This window comes from Dromaius novaehollandiae, chromosome 1, assembly GCF_036370855.1.
Source record: "Dromaius novaehollandiae isolate bDroNov1 chromosome 1, bDroNov1.hap1, whole genome shotgun sequence".
In the NCBI taxonomy this organism is placed as follows: Eukaryota; Metazoa; Chordata; class Aves; order Casuariiformes; family Dromaiidae; genus Dromaius; species Dromaius novaehollandiae.
Window position 1 is genome coordinate 24,009,840 of NC_088098.1, and position 18,847 is coordinate 24,028,686.

The following is an 18,847-nucleotide window of genomic DNA, read 5'->3' on the forward strand; positions in this document are numbered from 1 at the left end:
CAAGAACAGCTTGTCTTTCATGCAGCAACGTAAACAAGAGAAACTCCAGGGCAGTTTATTGCAATGGAACTGTTGCAGTATAAGACTAGCAAAAGTCAGGCTCAGAATCCAGGGCTTAATCTGAAAAATAGTCCCTGACTTGAAACACTGCCTAAAGCCTTAAAAGTTTTCAGTGTTAAATAGTTGCCTTTTAATGCTGGAAAGTTTGCATGTGGCTAAGTACGTGTGTTTTGGTTTTCGGGATCTTCTTGTTTATTTATTTTTAAACTTTTATAAAAGGTTATTAAAACTTGAGAATATATAATGTCAGAGTGTGATTTCACTTATCTTAGCATAAATCTGGAATGACTTCCATAGAGCAGATTCTGGATCTTTCTTCATCTAACTACTAGAAGATCTACCTAGCTTGAAATTTCCCTTCCACAGAGAAATCTTAAGCAAGTTCAGAGGCACAATGACAACTCTCCATACTACTTTTCCCTCCCTTCCTGGAAGAGGGATCATTATATTGGGAATGAAGGTTTGCATTTTTATAACTTTGTTATTCTTGTAGAAGAGCTCCTTGGGATACCTGACAGACAGTTAGAAGAAAAGAGTTTTGTTTTATAGGAAGCAAGATGAACTTCAGTGAAAATTATGGGCTACTTAACTCCCCTCCTCTCTTCTTTCGCCCAATGCGTGGCCTTACTTGAAAGTACAGCTAAACTGGATCACATTCAACACTAATGCCAGAGGAATTAACCCTTTTCTGTAGCAACCTATCCAAGATAAAAATCTGGCCTAGAAATCTGTCTAACATCTGAAAATGCTAACTATCTGAATACATCTGTCCACTCTGGGCCATTTGGGCTATTATATCAGCTGTTTCTGATACCACAGCACTTTGAACAGTGAAACATGTAGTTTAATATCTCATTTTTCCTATTAAATTATAGAAACCTGAAAATGACATGAATAGTTAATGTATATATTGGTTAACAGTAATTTTCAGCTTTAGAGACTGGATATCCATACCACCTGGTGAGAGACCATTAATAATAAACTATTTTCACAGCTCATAACCCCAGTGATAGGATTTTCAAACAGGTGGCATTTGGTAAGTCAGGGTAATCCTAACATTTTGAAAAGCTGATAAACATAATCAGTTCAGATTCTAACATCAAGATCCTGACCATACACTTTGGAGTACTAAAGATTCAAGCACATTCCACATGGTTATTTATGCAGAAGTGTTAACACTAATGTAGACAGGCATGTAATAGCCAGTAATATGTATACCAAACTCATTTATTGCATACATAAGCCTGAATAAAGCATTTCATTATGAAGCTGACTGATTTTCACTTCAGTGAAAATCAACCAAATTATGTGAAATTTCAGTATAATTTATTTTTAGGTAAGGGTAGAAAATTCTGGAGAAATGTCTTAAAAATGTAATATAAGCAAATAACTACATTAATTCAGCTGTAATACAAAAACTCTGGTGCTCTATCTGTACTTGGGGGAAACGCATGCTAGCACCTAAGCAATGTACACCGCTTAAAGATATTAATACATAACCAGAAAATACTTTAAGATGGTCCCTGAGTATGTATTTATCATCTTTATAAGCCATACCCAGAGTAAATACTGCAGTTATCCACAGGATTCCATATTACTTTAGCAACCCCTAAGACTTGGATGATCCATTTATGCAACATTAAGTTTACTGAAAAGAGAAACAAATCTTACCCCTAAGTATAATGTTATTCCATAGAACATAAATTTCCAGAAGAAGCATCGTCTAAGAGCATTAATAAGTTTGGGTTTTTTCTTTGAAGTTGCCAGCTCTCTGTCCCACTCTCTGAAAAGGAACCGAAAAACAAGACCATTAAGTTGTGTGAGCAAATACATGGGTCTATGGCTCTGACATAGTTCAATTCACTCAAGTATATCCAAGGAGATTTAGCTAAGGTGACTAATGAAACAAAGCTTTGCAGAGACCCCAAAGATCTGGCCTTCATTGACTTGATAGATCAATAAAAGTTCAAACCTAGTTCAGCCACATATTTGGCAGATTTAAATACTCGGCCATATATCACCCTGCAGGGAGTTAATTCATGAAAAGGTCACACTGTATGTTTTAAAGAAACTTGCTGTACTTAAGACCAATGCACAAATAATAGGCAAATAAATGTTTTGGAGCTCTTCCAGTCTGCAGCAGAAAGAAAACACCAATAAAGCATCAAAAATGTTACTTTTCTACTGAAGAGCATTATTTTTATTTTTGTAGTTAGGACAGTAATTGTCTACTCAACAATTGATTTCTAGCCAAAAGCATGCTATATATACACGTTATACATATACAGTACATATGTTTAGTTAACACTGAACTCACAAATCAAAGTACTCCTAAGAATTTACTCAGTTACCACTTTTCTTCATTTTTCAATAGAATATTAAATAACCAGAATATTTCATCTATAAATTCTTCTCTGTGTCAAAAAGCATGAAGCTGTACCAATGTTCCGTCACTTTTGCAAATGTTTGTCACACTGCACTTCAGTTTAATTGGATTGGCACAACAATGCAGACCAAGCTGTCCCCGAATGCAAGGGGAAAGCTACACTAGTGGCTACAGAAGAGGGATGGGGTTTAAGCACTTGTATCTGTCATAGTTATAAGTGTAGCACAGTGTCTGAATTAGGACCCACCAAAAGAAGGGTAGAGAAAAGATGAGAGGAGGCATAAATGAGGAAAGTCAGGGCACAGTTCCTGCAGAAGACATTAAATAAAGTTGTTCAGCCATAATCCAAAAAACAAAACAAAACAAAAAAACCTAAGCTTCCCAAACCCCATGTTATTTAGATGGTGAAGCAAAAAACGAACAAACTGGGAGAAAAAAAAAAAAAGACAGGATTTGACATGGATATTTTGGGAAGAAAGAACAGCTGGATAGTATTGAAACTGAGTCTAGCTTCACTAGTCAATGGAGAGATGTCACAGGTACCTCATATTAGTAATTTAGAGCACCTAGGTGACACATCTCCATCATGGATCCCAATCAGATCCAAAGGACAACTGAATGCCCTTGCATGCTGAGACATGAGGAGACATTTGAGCCAGTCAACAGACAACAGCTCACAAGCAATGCTATTGAGATATTTTATTCAACAGCTTTCTAATGAAAGTTGTAATGTGTTTCCTGGAACAGACAAAGTTGTTATTTCATTAATCTGAAAGGCAATGCCAAGAAAGCATACTTCTTTCATACCTTTCTAGTTTTTCAGAAAGATTATCAGCAGAGTCCGCAGAAGGGATTTGGTAAATATCTGACAGCTCCAATCGTTGTCTGTAACCCTTTTTCAAAATTGGTTTTGTCCATCTAAGCAGAAAAACAAACATAAATAAAGATCACTAATTTCTGGGGTTAATTCTGGGCTTGCACTGTCTAGCCCTGAGTATTTACTCCACAGCAGCCGTGTGTGTGTGTGTGTATATATATATATATGTATATATGTATATATATTAAAAAAACACACACTAAATAATATCACATGATATAGTGCAAGCATGAAACTGCATTATATTTACTAAACGATAATGGTAAGTATAACATTAAAAGAATATTTGCAAAACTCTTGCATTTAATCAGTTTTGGGGTGTGATCATGAGCCAAACTTCCTCTTTAAGCAGTCGGAGATAAATAAGCAGTGGATTGAGAAATTTGTATTACATTTCCAAACATGTGCCAAGGCCATACTAATGAATAGTAAACGGTAAGTGTAGTAAATTGTATGCATAAATCTCATTCACATAAGCTGGAAAGTCTTAAATACAACCTGATTGTTCCTTTGACAGCTTACATTGCAGTATGCATGCAATAATACATAAGATCTTTGCAAGACTCACCGTAAGATCTTCACTGTGTCCACCATATCTAAACATTTTGAATTTCTTTCTTTGAATGACATGTTTTTAAATTTAGTACCATTTTAAAGGGTACACTGAATTAAAACAAAGCAGGAGATAACTCTAGAATGGCTGCTCCATATATCTACTCCTTTATAAGCCATTACTAATGTTATTGAACAATTCAATCCTTCAAATGCCTACTAATACCCAGGTGTTAAGTTGTACATAAATTTTGTTGCAGCAGGTTCTGTTTGGAAGGTTTTTTCAAAACAAAAGAGAAAACAAACAAGCAACCATAAGAACTAGTCATGTATTTTGAAGCTATTTGAGCTTCTGCTTTACTGCCATTGTTAAAAAATGTTTTCTCAAAAATAATGAAATACCTGTGAAAGAAACAGCTTGTGGCTGACTGTTGTCATGTTTCCATATGTAAACATAGATTATAAAAACACATGATTTACAATTTTGATAAAAGTTATGATCTGCAAAAGCTCAATCATTTCAAAATATTTTTTATTTTAGATTGCTTCTACAGACAACAGTAACAACATTGCAAAAGAAATGCAAATTTGCACTGCTTATTTGAGTCGATTTTTAACATAGCTTAATTGTATGCCTGATAAAATATATCATATACACAGTCAGCCACATTCTCAATTGCAACCTCTGATGCTGCAAAAAGGTTAGATGTTAAAGGTAAAGGAAAGCAATCTGACATTACATCAGTGCAAAGAGACCTTGGCTCAACAGTCAAATCCTATTTGTTGCAACTATTTGTGTGCATACACATGCACACTCGAACATTCATTTTAACAAAGCTATGAGTCATATAAAAACACAAGAGTAAGACACAAAGATATTTCCCAAGTGGACAGTTGTATCACACACACTGCAAGGACAGAATATTTTAAGAAATTAGAGGATTATCTTTCATTCTGCAATCATAGTACAATTTCAGATAAATAGGGCCTAGCTCAGTCTTTGTCAGCAGTTTACCTGAGAAAGAACACACCATTGACAATATGTTACAGCAAGGTCGGCTACTAAAATTACTGAGAGTTATTGCTATTAATTGCAGCTATTAAAGTTATTGAGCTATTATCTCACTTTGGAGTCATCGGTAAAATGTCCATAAACTTTGCTACTACTGGAAATAGGGGTCAATGTTTTCACAGACGTAATAAAACAGATAGGAAAAAAACTGTTGGATTTAAAATAATCCTGTTCAGTGAAAATCTTGGGTGGCAACTGCAAACGATAAGTCACATACAGGATGGTGAAAGGACCTGTCACTGTTGACTTTGTGTATGTCTTGTGCAAACATGGCTAATCCTTGTATTTCAGGAACAGAAACTCTCATTGATTAGCTTCTAGAAACTTAATATATTCAGACATTTTGGCAATGATAAAATGAATATAAGTTATGGGACACTAAACCACTATCACAGCTAATGCAAGCAAGCAACAGTACTTTGTAAGTGACCTCTTTAATTCCCAATACCATAATTAAGTAGGATAACTGACCTTGATGAATAACCTATGGCTGAGTCTCTTAATAATGCTTTGAGACTGCAACAAGTAATTCCCAACTTGTTTCGCAAAAAAAATAAATGCTTTACAGTTTCAGACCTTGTACATTTTGGGAAAACATTTTGCATTGCACTGTTTCTCTCTACACATTTGATATTATTTATAGTTTTCATTAGTATCTAGCTTAGCATTTTGCTACTGTCTGAAGTAACAAAATTTAGAAAGAAAGAAATTATATTTAGAAAGAAATTAGAGTGGCTGTTTTATCATTTGAGAAAGGCACGAAGCTTAGCAGATCTACTGAGCTTGTAAGAATGCCTCTTGTTCTACTTGGTGTTGAACTGGGTTTATTTATCAGTGCCACCTAAATCACCCTCCTCTCCCAAGTCAACAAGTTTGATTTAGACTTAGCACAGTCTTTGTCCTCCTATCTCTACTCATCACAGTAGCTTAGTAGCTACAACTAAGGTAGCTGAATTCCTCTAGACAGCTAAAGGAACAGTATTGTCACCTTCTTCCAGGGATTTCCTAGTCTGCAACCAGGCTTCTACTGGAGTCTGCTGACAGAGGTTGCCCAAAAGATGTTCATGCCTGAGGTGCCTGGCTTTACTGGAAAGTCCCACCCTAACTATATCTGGGCAATTTGTGAACTCTGCCAAGTGGCTTCAAGTTCAAGGGAAAACAGTGGGAGGAAGCTGCCTATAACATGATACTTGTCTCAACACAGGTTTTCAATAACTGTTTGGGGTGTACTGTCAAAATCTGTGTTTCAGAAGATGTATAGTCTCACAAAATATAGTAGACCTAGAATGCATAAATACCTCCTAAAAAACTCTTTATGCCAAATTCTAATAGCAGCCAGGTTTACCAACATACTCTGGATTTTTTGCACAGTTTTGAAATGCAAAATGGCTATAAATCTACCTTAACTAGCAATATTATCTATAGGTATCAATGTTTCTTTATCACAAGGTAACATAGCTGAATCGGAATCTGTCAATGAATGTGGCTCTAGGAGTGATTTTCCAGCACTAATTCCTAGCTTTTTCTTCTCATGTCTACTGAAAATGCAAAATTTCTTTTGAAAGGAAGAAAGTAAGAAAGAAGGGAAACAGATTGGCTTTACAGCATTACTCTAGCAAATGCCACCAGATTACTGGCTGGCATTTAATGAACTCTTTCACAAAGAAACCTGTAGTGCTGTCAGAGTTTTGCCACTAACTAGGAATGTTATTATGGGTACATACACATGAAACCCAGCAGGGAACAAGTTTCAAGGGTGTACAGTAGGAAAGAAGAAAAGAAGGAAAACAAGTTCCACCTCTATATTAATTGCCTAGTAGGAAAATACACCTTACTAGCTTGATACGTAAATATAACATAGGTAACATACTGTTTTAACTGCTCTTTTACTAAATTTCTTTTTTAATCATCCACTTTAGGAATATATCATAGATTTCTTATTATAGCTATTTGTTTCTCCAGCAAGTTCAGTCTCGATCCACTCCAGTGAATTGTACCTACCAATAGGACAGATGTCACTGGCTTCCCAGAGAGCATTAGCATAGGCTGTTAACTTGTCAATAGGATTTGACTCTCCCTTAAGGCTGCTTTGCATACCACCGAAGACAGAAAAGAGCCTCAGTGTTGCTAAGCCAACTGCACAGATTTTCCTCCTGTGTACAGGAATTCCCCAAACATATCAGACCCCCTCCCAGTCACAAAGTACACAACTTTATTAAAGTAACAAGAGTAGTGGTGCTACTTTGCTGTAAGAGAACTGGACTACGTCAACCTAGGCTTGCAAAACAAAGTACGCACAGAAGCTCTCCTGAAAAGGCACACCTGACCAGTCTGGTGCCACTTCAACAGACATCATGTGCCCAACTCTTGTTACCAGCAAGATCTACTGGGCAGCGCAAAGGCAACCACGGCTTCACTTTTTCCTTTTTCAAGGCATTATTCCCTGTGGGTAATAGTGCCTGCACTCCCTAAGGGCTTGAGCCTGAACCCTGATGGAGATCGAGCAAGGAAAGTGTTTCCAGCTTTCTCTTATCCCTAACAGTTAAGGAAAAAACAAAACAAAACAGAACAAAAAAAAACCAAGCTGTGATCATGATGCTTTGAAGCCTAATATTACAACGTGCTTGTGGGCCCCTGAATTCCTACTGACCACAGGGAAAGACTGAGATACCATGTAGATTTGAGACATTCCTGAAGGATCAGACTATACTGGAATCCATGAAAGGCACTGCATGCCAGTCCTCTCCCAAAAGATGTCCATCACTCCAATGGTAGAACAAATTGCAATTTGCTACTTACTTTATACTGGAGGTGGCAACTCTCCTACACCTGAAATGTGTTTCCGCAGGAGGACACTGCACCACTGACGCTTGTCTCTGAGCATTCTGCACCGCAGCCATAAAGGGTGACCTTCAGCTGTGCGCAATCCTTGCTAACAGATGTGACGATTTAGTGCACCCATGGTCCAACAATTGCCAGACAGCACTGCCTAATTCCTGGGCCTTAGTTACCCTCAGCAGAGTAGGGTTGGACCATCTTCTTTTGTTTCAAATACACGCTGAACTAGCATGTTATATATTCCAACAACTATACTAAACCTTCAGCATTTTTACCCTTTCAAGGCACACAAACAAAAGAATTTTCTGAGCTTAATATTTATACATAATGCAACTGCAGGGTTTCAACAACTGTAGATAAGTGAAGATCCTGTTCATTTCTTCTTTCTTACAGATAATTAAAATGAATAACTAAATTTCTTTACTAATCAACATTTGTTTGCCGTGAGGAATTGTTTGACATGGAAAATGTTTACCTTCAACTTCACTGACTCTGCCCTTAAGAATAATCAATGTTCCACTGAAAACCCTGGATTTCAATAGCTAAACATAATGAGTTACTCCACAGCAACTCTTGGAAAAGACTTGCATTTTTCTGTCCATTTTTTGCAAAGTGACATTTATTCAGATTATTATCTAAATAGCACAATCTCTAAGTGTTTTTTTGAGATTCTGACTCTTTAGCCGAATTTCATTTCTTTTTTATCCTTACAGTTAGTGAGATGGTCAAAGTATTTCAGTTTGCAGAATGACTATGAGAACTATTTTTGAGAAAAACAGGAGAGGCATGTTGGGGGTAAAAAGATATTTAAGTAGTGAAACATGTAATGGTAGAATACATTTAGTGTGTTAAAACCTGCCAATTACTTAAATACTAAAATCAACTGTAATACATGCTTTAAATATTTATTTTACAAAGCTATCAAAATGACGACCATCAACTGTAAACAGGGTTTGCGATGCTGTTTCAGCATCGACCTCCAGTGAGACTTGCTACATGAGAATGTCATCATCTTCATTCTCTTTCTCAGTTACTATATTCCATAGCGAGAAACTATGAGAAAGATTTCTTTTTCCTGTTCCTTTGAAAAACATTTAGAATGAGCAAGGAACACTAGAGAAACTTTGCATCAGCAAAATTATTGCAAAGCTGTGCTAATCATGACTGAACTGAATTTGAAAAGCTCACAGATGTGTCACTAGTGTGACACTAGCAATCTTCACTCAGTTTAGCACTATACTGTCTTATCCATCCATTTATAGATATATTTTATTAGAAATTAGCATACAGATGCACACCACATGCAACAACTCTTTCCAAATCCATACTCTGTTCCAAGCTCTGGGACTGCTGCATGATCAGAAATAAAAATCTTCATGAAGTGGTGAACACATCTGTGGCAATTTGACAGGGGAAGGGAAGGGTGGGGAAAATTGTTTATTTAATCAAATACTAAGTATCAAAAGGTAAATCACCACTAAGACAATGTGGATTTAGTCCAGAATTATAGGCTGCTTCTCCTACAACTTGCTTTTTGCCATCTTCTCTGTATGTTGGTATTTGAAGTGCCACTCCTCAGCCTGACCCTTGCAAATTAATGGGAAAACATCTCATGTCTTCCCATTCCCGAACTGATCTTAGGCTGTGAGCAAAGCAATGCTGTTTTGTTGTATTTGTTATCTCCAGAGAAATAAAAGCATCCTGGATTTCATAGATTAAATTGAGTTAACTTGGAAAAACAAGTTAAAACAAAAGACCAAGTTAACCCCAACACAATAAGGGCTCACATTCTTTATTTTAAAAGTGGGAAAAAGTTTATAAAAGAAAAATATTAACAACAAAACACAGCATTAGAATACACCTGAACCAAATACCTTTTCCAGCTGTCACTTAGGCTTTGCTCCTAAGGCACAACCTTGCCTGTGGAGTCAAAGCATTGATTTTGCAGCAGACCACCCCAAGTACTGCCTGTCAGGATCCATCCCCTCTCCTGAAGGAAGCATTCTTACCCATATCTGAGAGCCAGAAGGTTTCTCATTTCAAAAGAAAGACAATGTAGTTTCAAAATATGTCTTAAAAGCCTATGTGTTCTCTCCTAATTTGGGGAACTCGTTATACGCAGCCTTGGTTTAGCTGCTTGGTGACTGTGAGTCATGGATATCCCTTTGCTTAGCTGAGCGCTAAATAAACATCACCTGTGAGATCCTGTTCTCCTGCCTTTGCTTACCATTCCCCTCATGCAAGGTGGTTCTACTGCAGCTACAAATTTACATTGTAACATTCTGTAAAATATGTATCATTAAATCCTCCTGTACACTAGAGTTTGATTTGACCTTCAATTTACTTATATATTATAGAGGACATAACGTGACGCCAGAAGTCAGATTTGGCATGATCCTGTGCCCACAGCCACCATGCCTGTAAACACGTAAATGGGGGTGGAATCAAGAGCAAACTGTCGAATTCTCTTGCAACAGACAGTTGCTCATAGCTGCCTGCATACACAGAGGCTCTCTACTCAGAGAGAAAAAAAAGAAAAAATAGGCAAGATGCTATAGCTAGCATCATAGAGATATTCCAATATATGCTGGGTATGACAATTCCCAGACACCTGCCCTCCAGACTGGAATTCATAGCCATGAATTAAGTGTTTAAGCTTCTTACACAATACCTAGTACTTTTAGCAACTCAGGATAGTTTCAGAGAGAGTTTTGAGGACAAATATACACATTAAGTCCCACACTTCCCTAAGAAAACAGACATGAAAATTAATTTATATTCAGGAATCCCAATCCTAACTCCCCTCTTGGAGTTAAATCCTAAGATACATAGTTCAAGGACAGAGCAGGAATCACCTTCCTACCCCAATGTCTCTGTGCCAAGGTAGGGCAGGTCTAGCTTTAGTTCCTTTCTCTGTTTGAAGGGATTCAAACCAATTCTTATGAGAATGCCTTTTCAAACCAGAAACTGTCTTGGTAAGGGCATTCTCAAACTTCCCTGTTGAAAGTGCGCCATTGCAGAAAATAATGAAGAAAGAATTAGTCTAGAGAAAATAAAAGAATAACTATGATTGTAGCTTATGGGTTAGGCACTTTCAAAGCTTAAATTTTGGATTCTGTTATCCACCATAAAGGCTACTAATATAGTTTATAAAAAATGCCCAAGGAACAGGAATCAAGACTCACCTGCAAATGAGTTGCTCAACCAGTGAACTACACAGTCACTCTCACACATATGCTTCAAAAAGATTAACTGAGACAGAGAAATAGAACTGAAACAATTTCAAAAGGAGGAACAGATATTGCCTGTACACTTGTAACCAGGCCTACTTCCTAGAAGAGGTAAAGGAGAAGGATATGTAGACTCGAATTCCCTCCCCTATCCCTCCCAACAAACACATGGCAGAAGAAGGAATTCCATATAAAGCCCCTACATGCTAAATTATTGTTGGAACTAATGGACAGTTGTATAAAAGTGGGCAGGTTACTTTTTATCTGGTTTGGAAAGAAAGAGACAGCTAGAGCATGCCTGCTAGGACTGGGCACCTGAGAAGACAGAGCATGAAGAATGCTTAGCTTGAATGTCTCATTTGGATTTAACAATAAAACAGGCACTGAATGACTTAGTCCTGCCAAGACAGTTATCAAATTTTGTATGTACCAAAGCAGAAGTATGTGCGTAGACAGTTGGATAAGAGCATTAAGATTGCCTTTTGTGAACTTGTGTTTAAATACCTAAATCTGGTTATCAAAAAATCAGAATTGTCCAAAACTTGCAGCCATTTCCAAAACTCCAGTGATAAGTCTCTCTGTTTCAGCTATAAATTAATCATACTTGCATTAATAAAACTATAACAACACTTCTTATCCTCAGTTAACCTACAATAAAAAGAAAATGATTGCAAAGTACTGAGGTTGTTTGCTATCAGAGGTATGGCCTTGATCCTGTAAAAGTCTAAGAACATACTTAACTTTGTTACAAAGCCAACAACGAAACTTCACAATGAATATAAAGTTAAGCATATGACCATGCAACCATTTCTATATAAAAGTCTATTTTCTTTAAACAAGATAAGAGGTTACCAGTGCACAGACAAGTGTCTTACATGTGGTTTGGAAAGGAAGAGATTAATTCTGAAAATATAATTAAAAAAACCCCCAAACCTTGAAACCCCAAACACTTAATACCTAGTGTTTTATAAATGCCATCCTAGCAGAAGATATCAAACCACTTACCTCATGTCTCATTTCTTGACCATCAAAACCCAATTTCTTAAACAAAAATTGTTTAAATTCCAGGACGAAAGCTGAGGCTGAAAGCCCAAATTATCACGACCACCTCTAGCAATTCTCACTTTTTCCACCATCAGTCTGGCTAATGTTAAAAATCCAACACAAAGGTGATATTCCCCTAAGATAATACTTCTTGTATACACATGGTAGCTTCTCACTTTTTAGCATAAAGATTAGCAGAAAAATGTTCAAACAATACTGAAACATGTCTGAATTATCCACTTACGAGCTAGAAGCCCCATTCTGCATTTTAATATGTTCAGACTTATCCCTAGCCTGAACAGGTCTCATGATGAAGGAAAAGACCCTTGCCAATGGGCTCATAGCTACTATTACCAGGTAGCTGACAACAGCTTGTACAATATTAAATAATAGTGTTACATTTATCAGCAAGACATTCCTGAAAAATAGCATCTTATTTGTTAGTGTCACTTCTACTATAGTGACTTTCAACATATTGCACTATATTCAGGTTTGTACTTTACAAATAGTTCCACAGCAACTACTAGAGAAGTTATTTCACTGAAGTATTCTTCAGTTTTGTACTTGAGAGCAACTATTTAGTCATTATTGGAAAAAGCAGTATCTTTTTCCAGACACGTTTTCTTTAAGAATTGACCACTTGTTTCTGATATAATGCTCATGAGCTCTGTATCTCGCACATTTTAACAGACTTAAAGCTCGTGTTTAAATGTAGGCATGTCCTGAAGTGCTTTGTTAAATACGATCAGTTTCATAAACCAAGGACAGGTGCAGATTCAGTTAGAACACTAACAAAATACTCTGACGTTTTACAAAACCTTGATCCAACCTAATTCATTAACCACAACTTCGTGGATGTTTCTAGTTGACAGGACAGGTCTCTTGTAGTGATATGTAAGTAAATTCTTCTGACTTTGTAAAGCTCATCACAAGTAATATACTTTCCAGTTTTCTAAAATCCTCATACTTGATAAATTTTTGCTCTGTGATAACTTACCTTCTAACAATCTTTACCATTGATCCTGATACTAATTTGATGAGGCAGAAACTCTGTGGCAGTGAGGAATGAAGGTATACATTTTAAAATAAGCTAATATGTTTCATAGCTAATAATTCTTTTTTTTAAAAAAAAGGGTTTTTTAAGAGAAAGACATTCTTGCTGCCAATTGGGATGTAATATTTTTTATCTTGTGGTTTTCACTTTTGTGATCTTTTCAAATATTTCATATAATAATTTTGAACAGAGACAAAGAAATTCACAATATACATGGTAAAATGCAAGTAAACTTTGTAATTCACAAAAGCATATCATTGTGTTGGATTCTTTATAGAAGTATATTCATAATTCTGGCTATCCTTACCCAATGAACTGAATGCGTACTTTAATAGCTTGATTCTTTTTTGAAACAATATTATTATAAAGTTTTTTGCAGAAACTCTTCTGTTCTAGTCAGTATTCACCATAAATATCTTTTCTTTATATATTTATTATCATAATATTATCATAAGACAGTACAATATCATGCATGATATGCATGATTCAGACCTCATTTAATTGTCATAAAGACTCAGACCAAGGATGGTTAATGAGCATGAGTTGCATCTGGTTTCGGACATGGGAATTTTAATTAAGGTAAGAATCAGAAATATATTTATTTTATTGGGATTTTTGCTTGACATCTTCAGGATCACAGGTTCTAGGATAGCATGCAAATCAAAGCTTCAGAAATAAATAAAATGAAATGGAATAAGTGACTCCATGAGCAACAAAGTTAATATGTTGCCTTATTTCCTACGGATTTGTATCTTACACTTGACCGGAGCACTAACTGAAGCTTTTTCTACGGAGAGTTTATAAGGAGTTTATCACTCCCATTTATCCACATTCTTTGGGTCTAAGAACATTTGAGTGCAGGTACAGCCTCTTTCACACTGCAGCATCTGTACAGGACACTGAACCAGTCGTTTCATGAAACTTGAGAAACTGGTCATGTTTGGGATCCTTCACGGCCATCACATCTGGCTGAAATAAATGGCCAAAGGAATCAAAGTCGGGGGGGAGAGGCAAGCAAACACACAGAATAATCCATAAAGAGCCTATGGAATAATCCATAAAGAAACTAAGAAGAAAAGAAAAGTCCAAGTCTAAGCCAATCTGCTGAAAAGGGAACTTATCCCAAAAGCTTTAGAAAGTGAGTTAAAAGCCCTCAGTTAGTATCCCAGCCAGGAACTTCGTGCCAATGTTATGGTTTTATATCACATGTCCTCCCTTCAGTCACCATGCCCGTGTTTCACACGAGACTTCCTCCCTGCCTTCGGTGCTGCATGAAAGACCCTCAAGCAACAAAAGGGGAAAGCAGCTCCCTGGGGAAACAGCAAAACTGATGATATGTGGGCCAGAAAGATTATTGGCTCTTTCCAGCTAGCAGTGTTACTTCCAACGATATCATGTAAAACATTTTCAGGCTTCTGAATTGTCTTATGAACTGCGCTGGGCACAGGTGTTGGTATTGGCTCCTTCTCCTCTTTTTATTTGAAGTTGCGAGAAAGAAAAGGCGCCAGGGACTTTACCGGTAAGGGAACACTTTCAAGGCTTACAAGGAACTATTTCCAGTAGGATCTTATACTACATTCACACTGAACTAAAAAAATGAAAAGCCAAGGAGAAGAAATCCTTGCTTTCACACCGTCCCCCCCCCCACCGTGATCTCACAGCTTGCAGTGAAATAACAGATTAAGTAGTTAAGCAATTTACCAAAGGTTGCACAAATTATGTCATAAATCAATTTGTCTAGGACCACTGACAGTTTATGACACCTAACAGACAGAGACCATTCCTCGTGCTAAAAACTGGGGGGGGGGGGGGGGGGGGGCCGGGGGGGCGGAGGGAGCGAGATACGATCACATCACTTTTCAAAAAGCAAGGCTCCCACCGCTCTCTTTGCAAACCGTCTGGGGGCTCGTAGGCGCCCTGATCTGCCCCCACCGGGCCAGGGAGCCCCGCGCGCCCGGCCCGCACGTGCCCCGCCACGGCCGGCTCCTACCTGAAGAAAAGTTTGGAGAAGATGTTCGCCTTCTCCAGGGGGGACCTCTGCATGGTGCCGGGGCCGCCGCGGGCAGCGCAGCGCAGCCCAGGGCGCGGGGGACCGCCGGCCGCCGCTAATTGCTCACGCCTCGCTGGCCCGCTCCGCTCCGTTCCCGCGGCTCTCCCACCTTAATCTGCTCGGGCCGCTCTGATGTCATTGCCTGCCTCCTTCCCCTGCCCCTCTCCCCGCCTCTGCTTTGCCCAGGTTCAAAAGCGGCAGCGCTCGGGCGCCGGCCCGCGCACCGCCGCCGCCTCCTCCGCCTCCTCCTCCCCATCCCCCGCCGCGCCCGGCACCCGCCGCCCGCCGCGCCGCGCACCCGGGCGCGCCCCGCGGCTCCCGGAGCTCCCCCCTGCGCGCACACGGCTCACCCGCCTGCCCCGACTGCTCGCCGTGCTTCACGCTAGTTCAGCAGTTCTTCCTGCCAACGCGCCTCGGCCGCGCTCCGCACACCCGGCGCCTAGCCAGCAGCCACCCAGCGCAGGGTCCCGCAGGACGTGCGGGGAGCCGGGCTGCGACCCCCCCTCGCCCCTCGAGAGGGCGAACCGCCCTTCTAACCTGTGCCTTCTTCCTCTGCCTCGGGGCAGCGGGGACCGGGCAGCGAGGAGAGCCCCCGAGCCCCCCGGGGGAACACGCAGCCCCCGGCCGCAGACCCGACGCAGAGCTCCCGGGCCACCTGCTCGCCGGTCCGCGAGAGACGCGGGGGGGCCCTCTAAAACCGAAGGGAGCCTAAGCCTGGTTTAACGGGGTTTAACTTCTGTGCATGCTCAAAGCCCGAGTTATCCCACCGTTACCGCCAGTATGGGGGAGAAACCCAACCTAATCCCTCCTGAGGCTCTCCGGGACCCCCGTGCGAGCTCCTGCAAGACAGCTGTTAAAGGAGCGCCCCGGGGCACCGCGACGGCAGGGAGGGCGCTGGGGACCCGCTCGCGTGTGCCGCGCCGCTGGCCAACGCCGTCGCTGGGAAATGACCAAAACAAGCAATAGACAGAGGACAGGGAGCTCAGATAAAAATAATGAGAACAGCAAGCACAATCACATTCACTGTAAAACACACGTCCTGCAATTTTTCAAGTTTTCTCATAGGCACGACAACTTGAACCTAGGGGAATGGGAACGGAAGGTATATCCTTAAAAAACTTAGCCCGAACACCCACATTTAATAACAAAGCTGTTTCTGGAATTATGCATGTGTTGTACAAACATAATCCCTGCTTTCAAAGAGTAGACAGAAGAAATAATGCTTAAAAGAAAACAAAGATGACAATAAGCAGGAGTAAGGTCATGTGATTGTTTTAGTTCTGTATATAGCTTACTCCTGTTTCATTTAATACTTTAATGCGATATCTACACATTATTTCCTTTTACCTTTGTAATAAAAAAAAGAAGGAAAAGATCACGCTTTCCTAAGCATACAACTGTTCCTGTCCACACCAGTCCTTTAAACAGGCAAACATGATTCTCTATGGTCTTACAGATTATGCTACGATTTAACTAGCTGTCACTCCTCGCAATCTTTGCAGCTCTCTCTTATTTTACTTCACATCATGCTGCTCACTAGACCTCTCAGTGCTCCACAGAGAATTTCCCTCTGCCGTGCTGAGCCTCCTCGCAGGGCGCGGGCAGCTCGTAGGTGCCGCTCGCCCCGCTCCGGCGGCGCTCAGCGCCGGGGCCGCCCGGCCCGCAGCGGAGCTCCCCGGCATCCTGCCACCTAGCGGAGCCCGCGGCGCCTCCGCCGCGGCGAGCAGCGCAGCAGGCGGACGCGGCGCCCCGAGGAGCCTGGCACCGGGCTCCAAGCTGCGCGAAGGCACCTCCTTCCTCTCGTATTTAAAGGTATGAATTTTCTCCTCGATTAAGCGGTGACACACGGTAATCTAACTCCCCTAGATCCACTGTGCTCGGTGACTAGCATACTCAACTAGAAAATAAAAAGATTAGGATTCAAATCCCCCCTTTGCCTGACTTAACCCACATTTTCCACCTCTCAAGGGAATTCCCCATTGGGCCCTAACATGCACATGATCCGAGTGGATCTTTCTCTGAAATTCTTTCACTTTGTTACAAAATGGTTAAATGCCAATTAAAGACAGGCTGGAAACCGCAAATCTTTTGATCAATATACGAATAGCCTGCTACAGACTCTTTCCCTTTCTAGCCTTTGGGTTTCTGGTGGGTTCAGATAAGGCAGAAATTGAGTAGGGGATTAGAAGGTTTTTCCTATTTTACATTAGAAAGTGAGGTATGTTAGTCATTTAAAACCTTTTGTGGATCAAGTCCAAACTGCTTAAAGTGTCAATGGCTAATGGAGCATTTTCCATAAAAGTCCTTGTTGCTATTATCACCAGAGCTGACTTAGGAGCATTTCCAGTAAAACTGGGACTGACAAAGATATCCCATTAGTTATTGTTGATTATTTTTTTAGCTCCAAATTCCATTGCCCTTCATATGTCAAGTTCTCTAAATCTCTAATTTTGAACATTTCTTCCCTAAACTTAAACTATTTGACTAGTTTCTTAAGTACCAGTTATTGCTATGTTCAGCACTACCAAAACCCAGGAGTGATTAGTTCCCTGCTCAGTGATCTAAAAGTTTTGTATAGAAGTCATCTACTTTCATCTTCCCCCCATACTGTCCCAAAATCTTTACTAGTTGTGTTTTCCAAATTTTCCATACATACATTTACTTGCCTTTTTTTTTTTCTCTCTCTGAATAGAACATTTTGTAGTTTCAGAACAGCCATTATTCCTAATCTTCTCAGGGAGCTTGAACATATTCCAGTGAACATGAATGTGAAACTTGTCATTAACATTTCTATGAGCAGGAATAAACCATGATATTTCTATTCTCTCTAGGGGCTGAAGTACATCCAAATTTAATATTATCTGTGAATTTCATTAATGTGATTTTCCTTCACTTCCAGAGAAATTCTATCTGATATGACAACAGCTACATTATCATCTAATTGTATCCACATCCACCCTCTATCTGATTTTACTCTGAATTTTTGAAGAAAATGTAGAGCCTGATTTGCAGAGTGAGGTGGCATGAGAACAGCAGAACAGTTAAAACTTTGTTTCCTGTGCCATCACTGCAGTAACTTCGGCTGCCATATTGCATCATTGCAGAAGCTCAATGATACCCCAGCCAAGTGAGAAACAACCCGTGGTGGTCAGTCTGAAGCTTCACGCACAGGAAATGGATCTGCTGGTCAGTTGCTTTCATGTTCACAGAAACTTAGAAGTGACTTACACCCTAGAGGCTACAGTTCCTGGCCTCTGTCCTGCCTTTGGTTACATGTTCCTGTTCCCCTCCAAGACCACTGGGCTGCATGTAAAGCAGTCAAGGTTCTGGTCTAAATGAAAACCCTACCACAGAGTGATTCATTTTCAGCAGGATCAGCACCCTGAACTGACTAGGAAGATAACTTACTTGGCACTACTGCCAAGGTAAGTAAGAGTACAAACATATAGCAAGGGGCAAGAGAGAAGGAAGACAGGGCGGGGGAAGATTGGCTTTAGCTGCTATGGAGTCACAACCTGAGTTTTTTTTAAGTAAAGCAATATACTATGGGTTTGGGGGTTTTTTTTGACTTTTTCCAGCTGCTGATTTGCAAGAAGTGTGGAGGAAAGTAATTATATTTGAATCCTTGACCTATTAGCTAGCATCAATGGACAAAGGGGTAGAAAAGTTATTAGTGGAAAGAGA

General features: G+C 39.8%; 1 protein-coding gene across 1 annotated transcript in view; it reads right to left on the reverse strand.

Moving 5' to 3' along the window:
- The window catches only part of CFTR (CF transmembrane conductance regulator), a 94,731-nt gene extending 79,476 nt beyond the window's left edge, over positions 1 to 15,255 (reverse strand). Inside the window, exons 1-3 of the mRNA XM_026097332.2 lie at positions 15,104 to 15,255; positions 3,254 to 3,364; positions 1,732 to 1,843 (exon numbers count right to left, since the gene is read on the reverse strand). Coding sequence (XP_025953117.2) covers positions 1,732 to 1,843; positions 3,254 to 3,364; positions 15,104 to 15,156 — 276 coding nt within the window. The 5' untranslated portion in view covers positions 15,157 to 15,255. The remainder of the gene's footprint in view (positions 1 to 1,731; positions 1,844 to 3,253; positions 3,365 to 15,103) is intronic.
- Between the last annotated feature and the right edge of the window lie 3,592 nt (positions 15,256 to 18,847).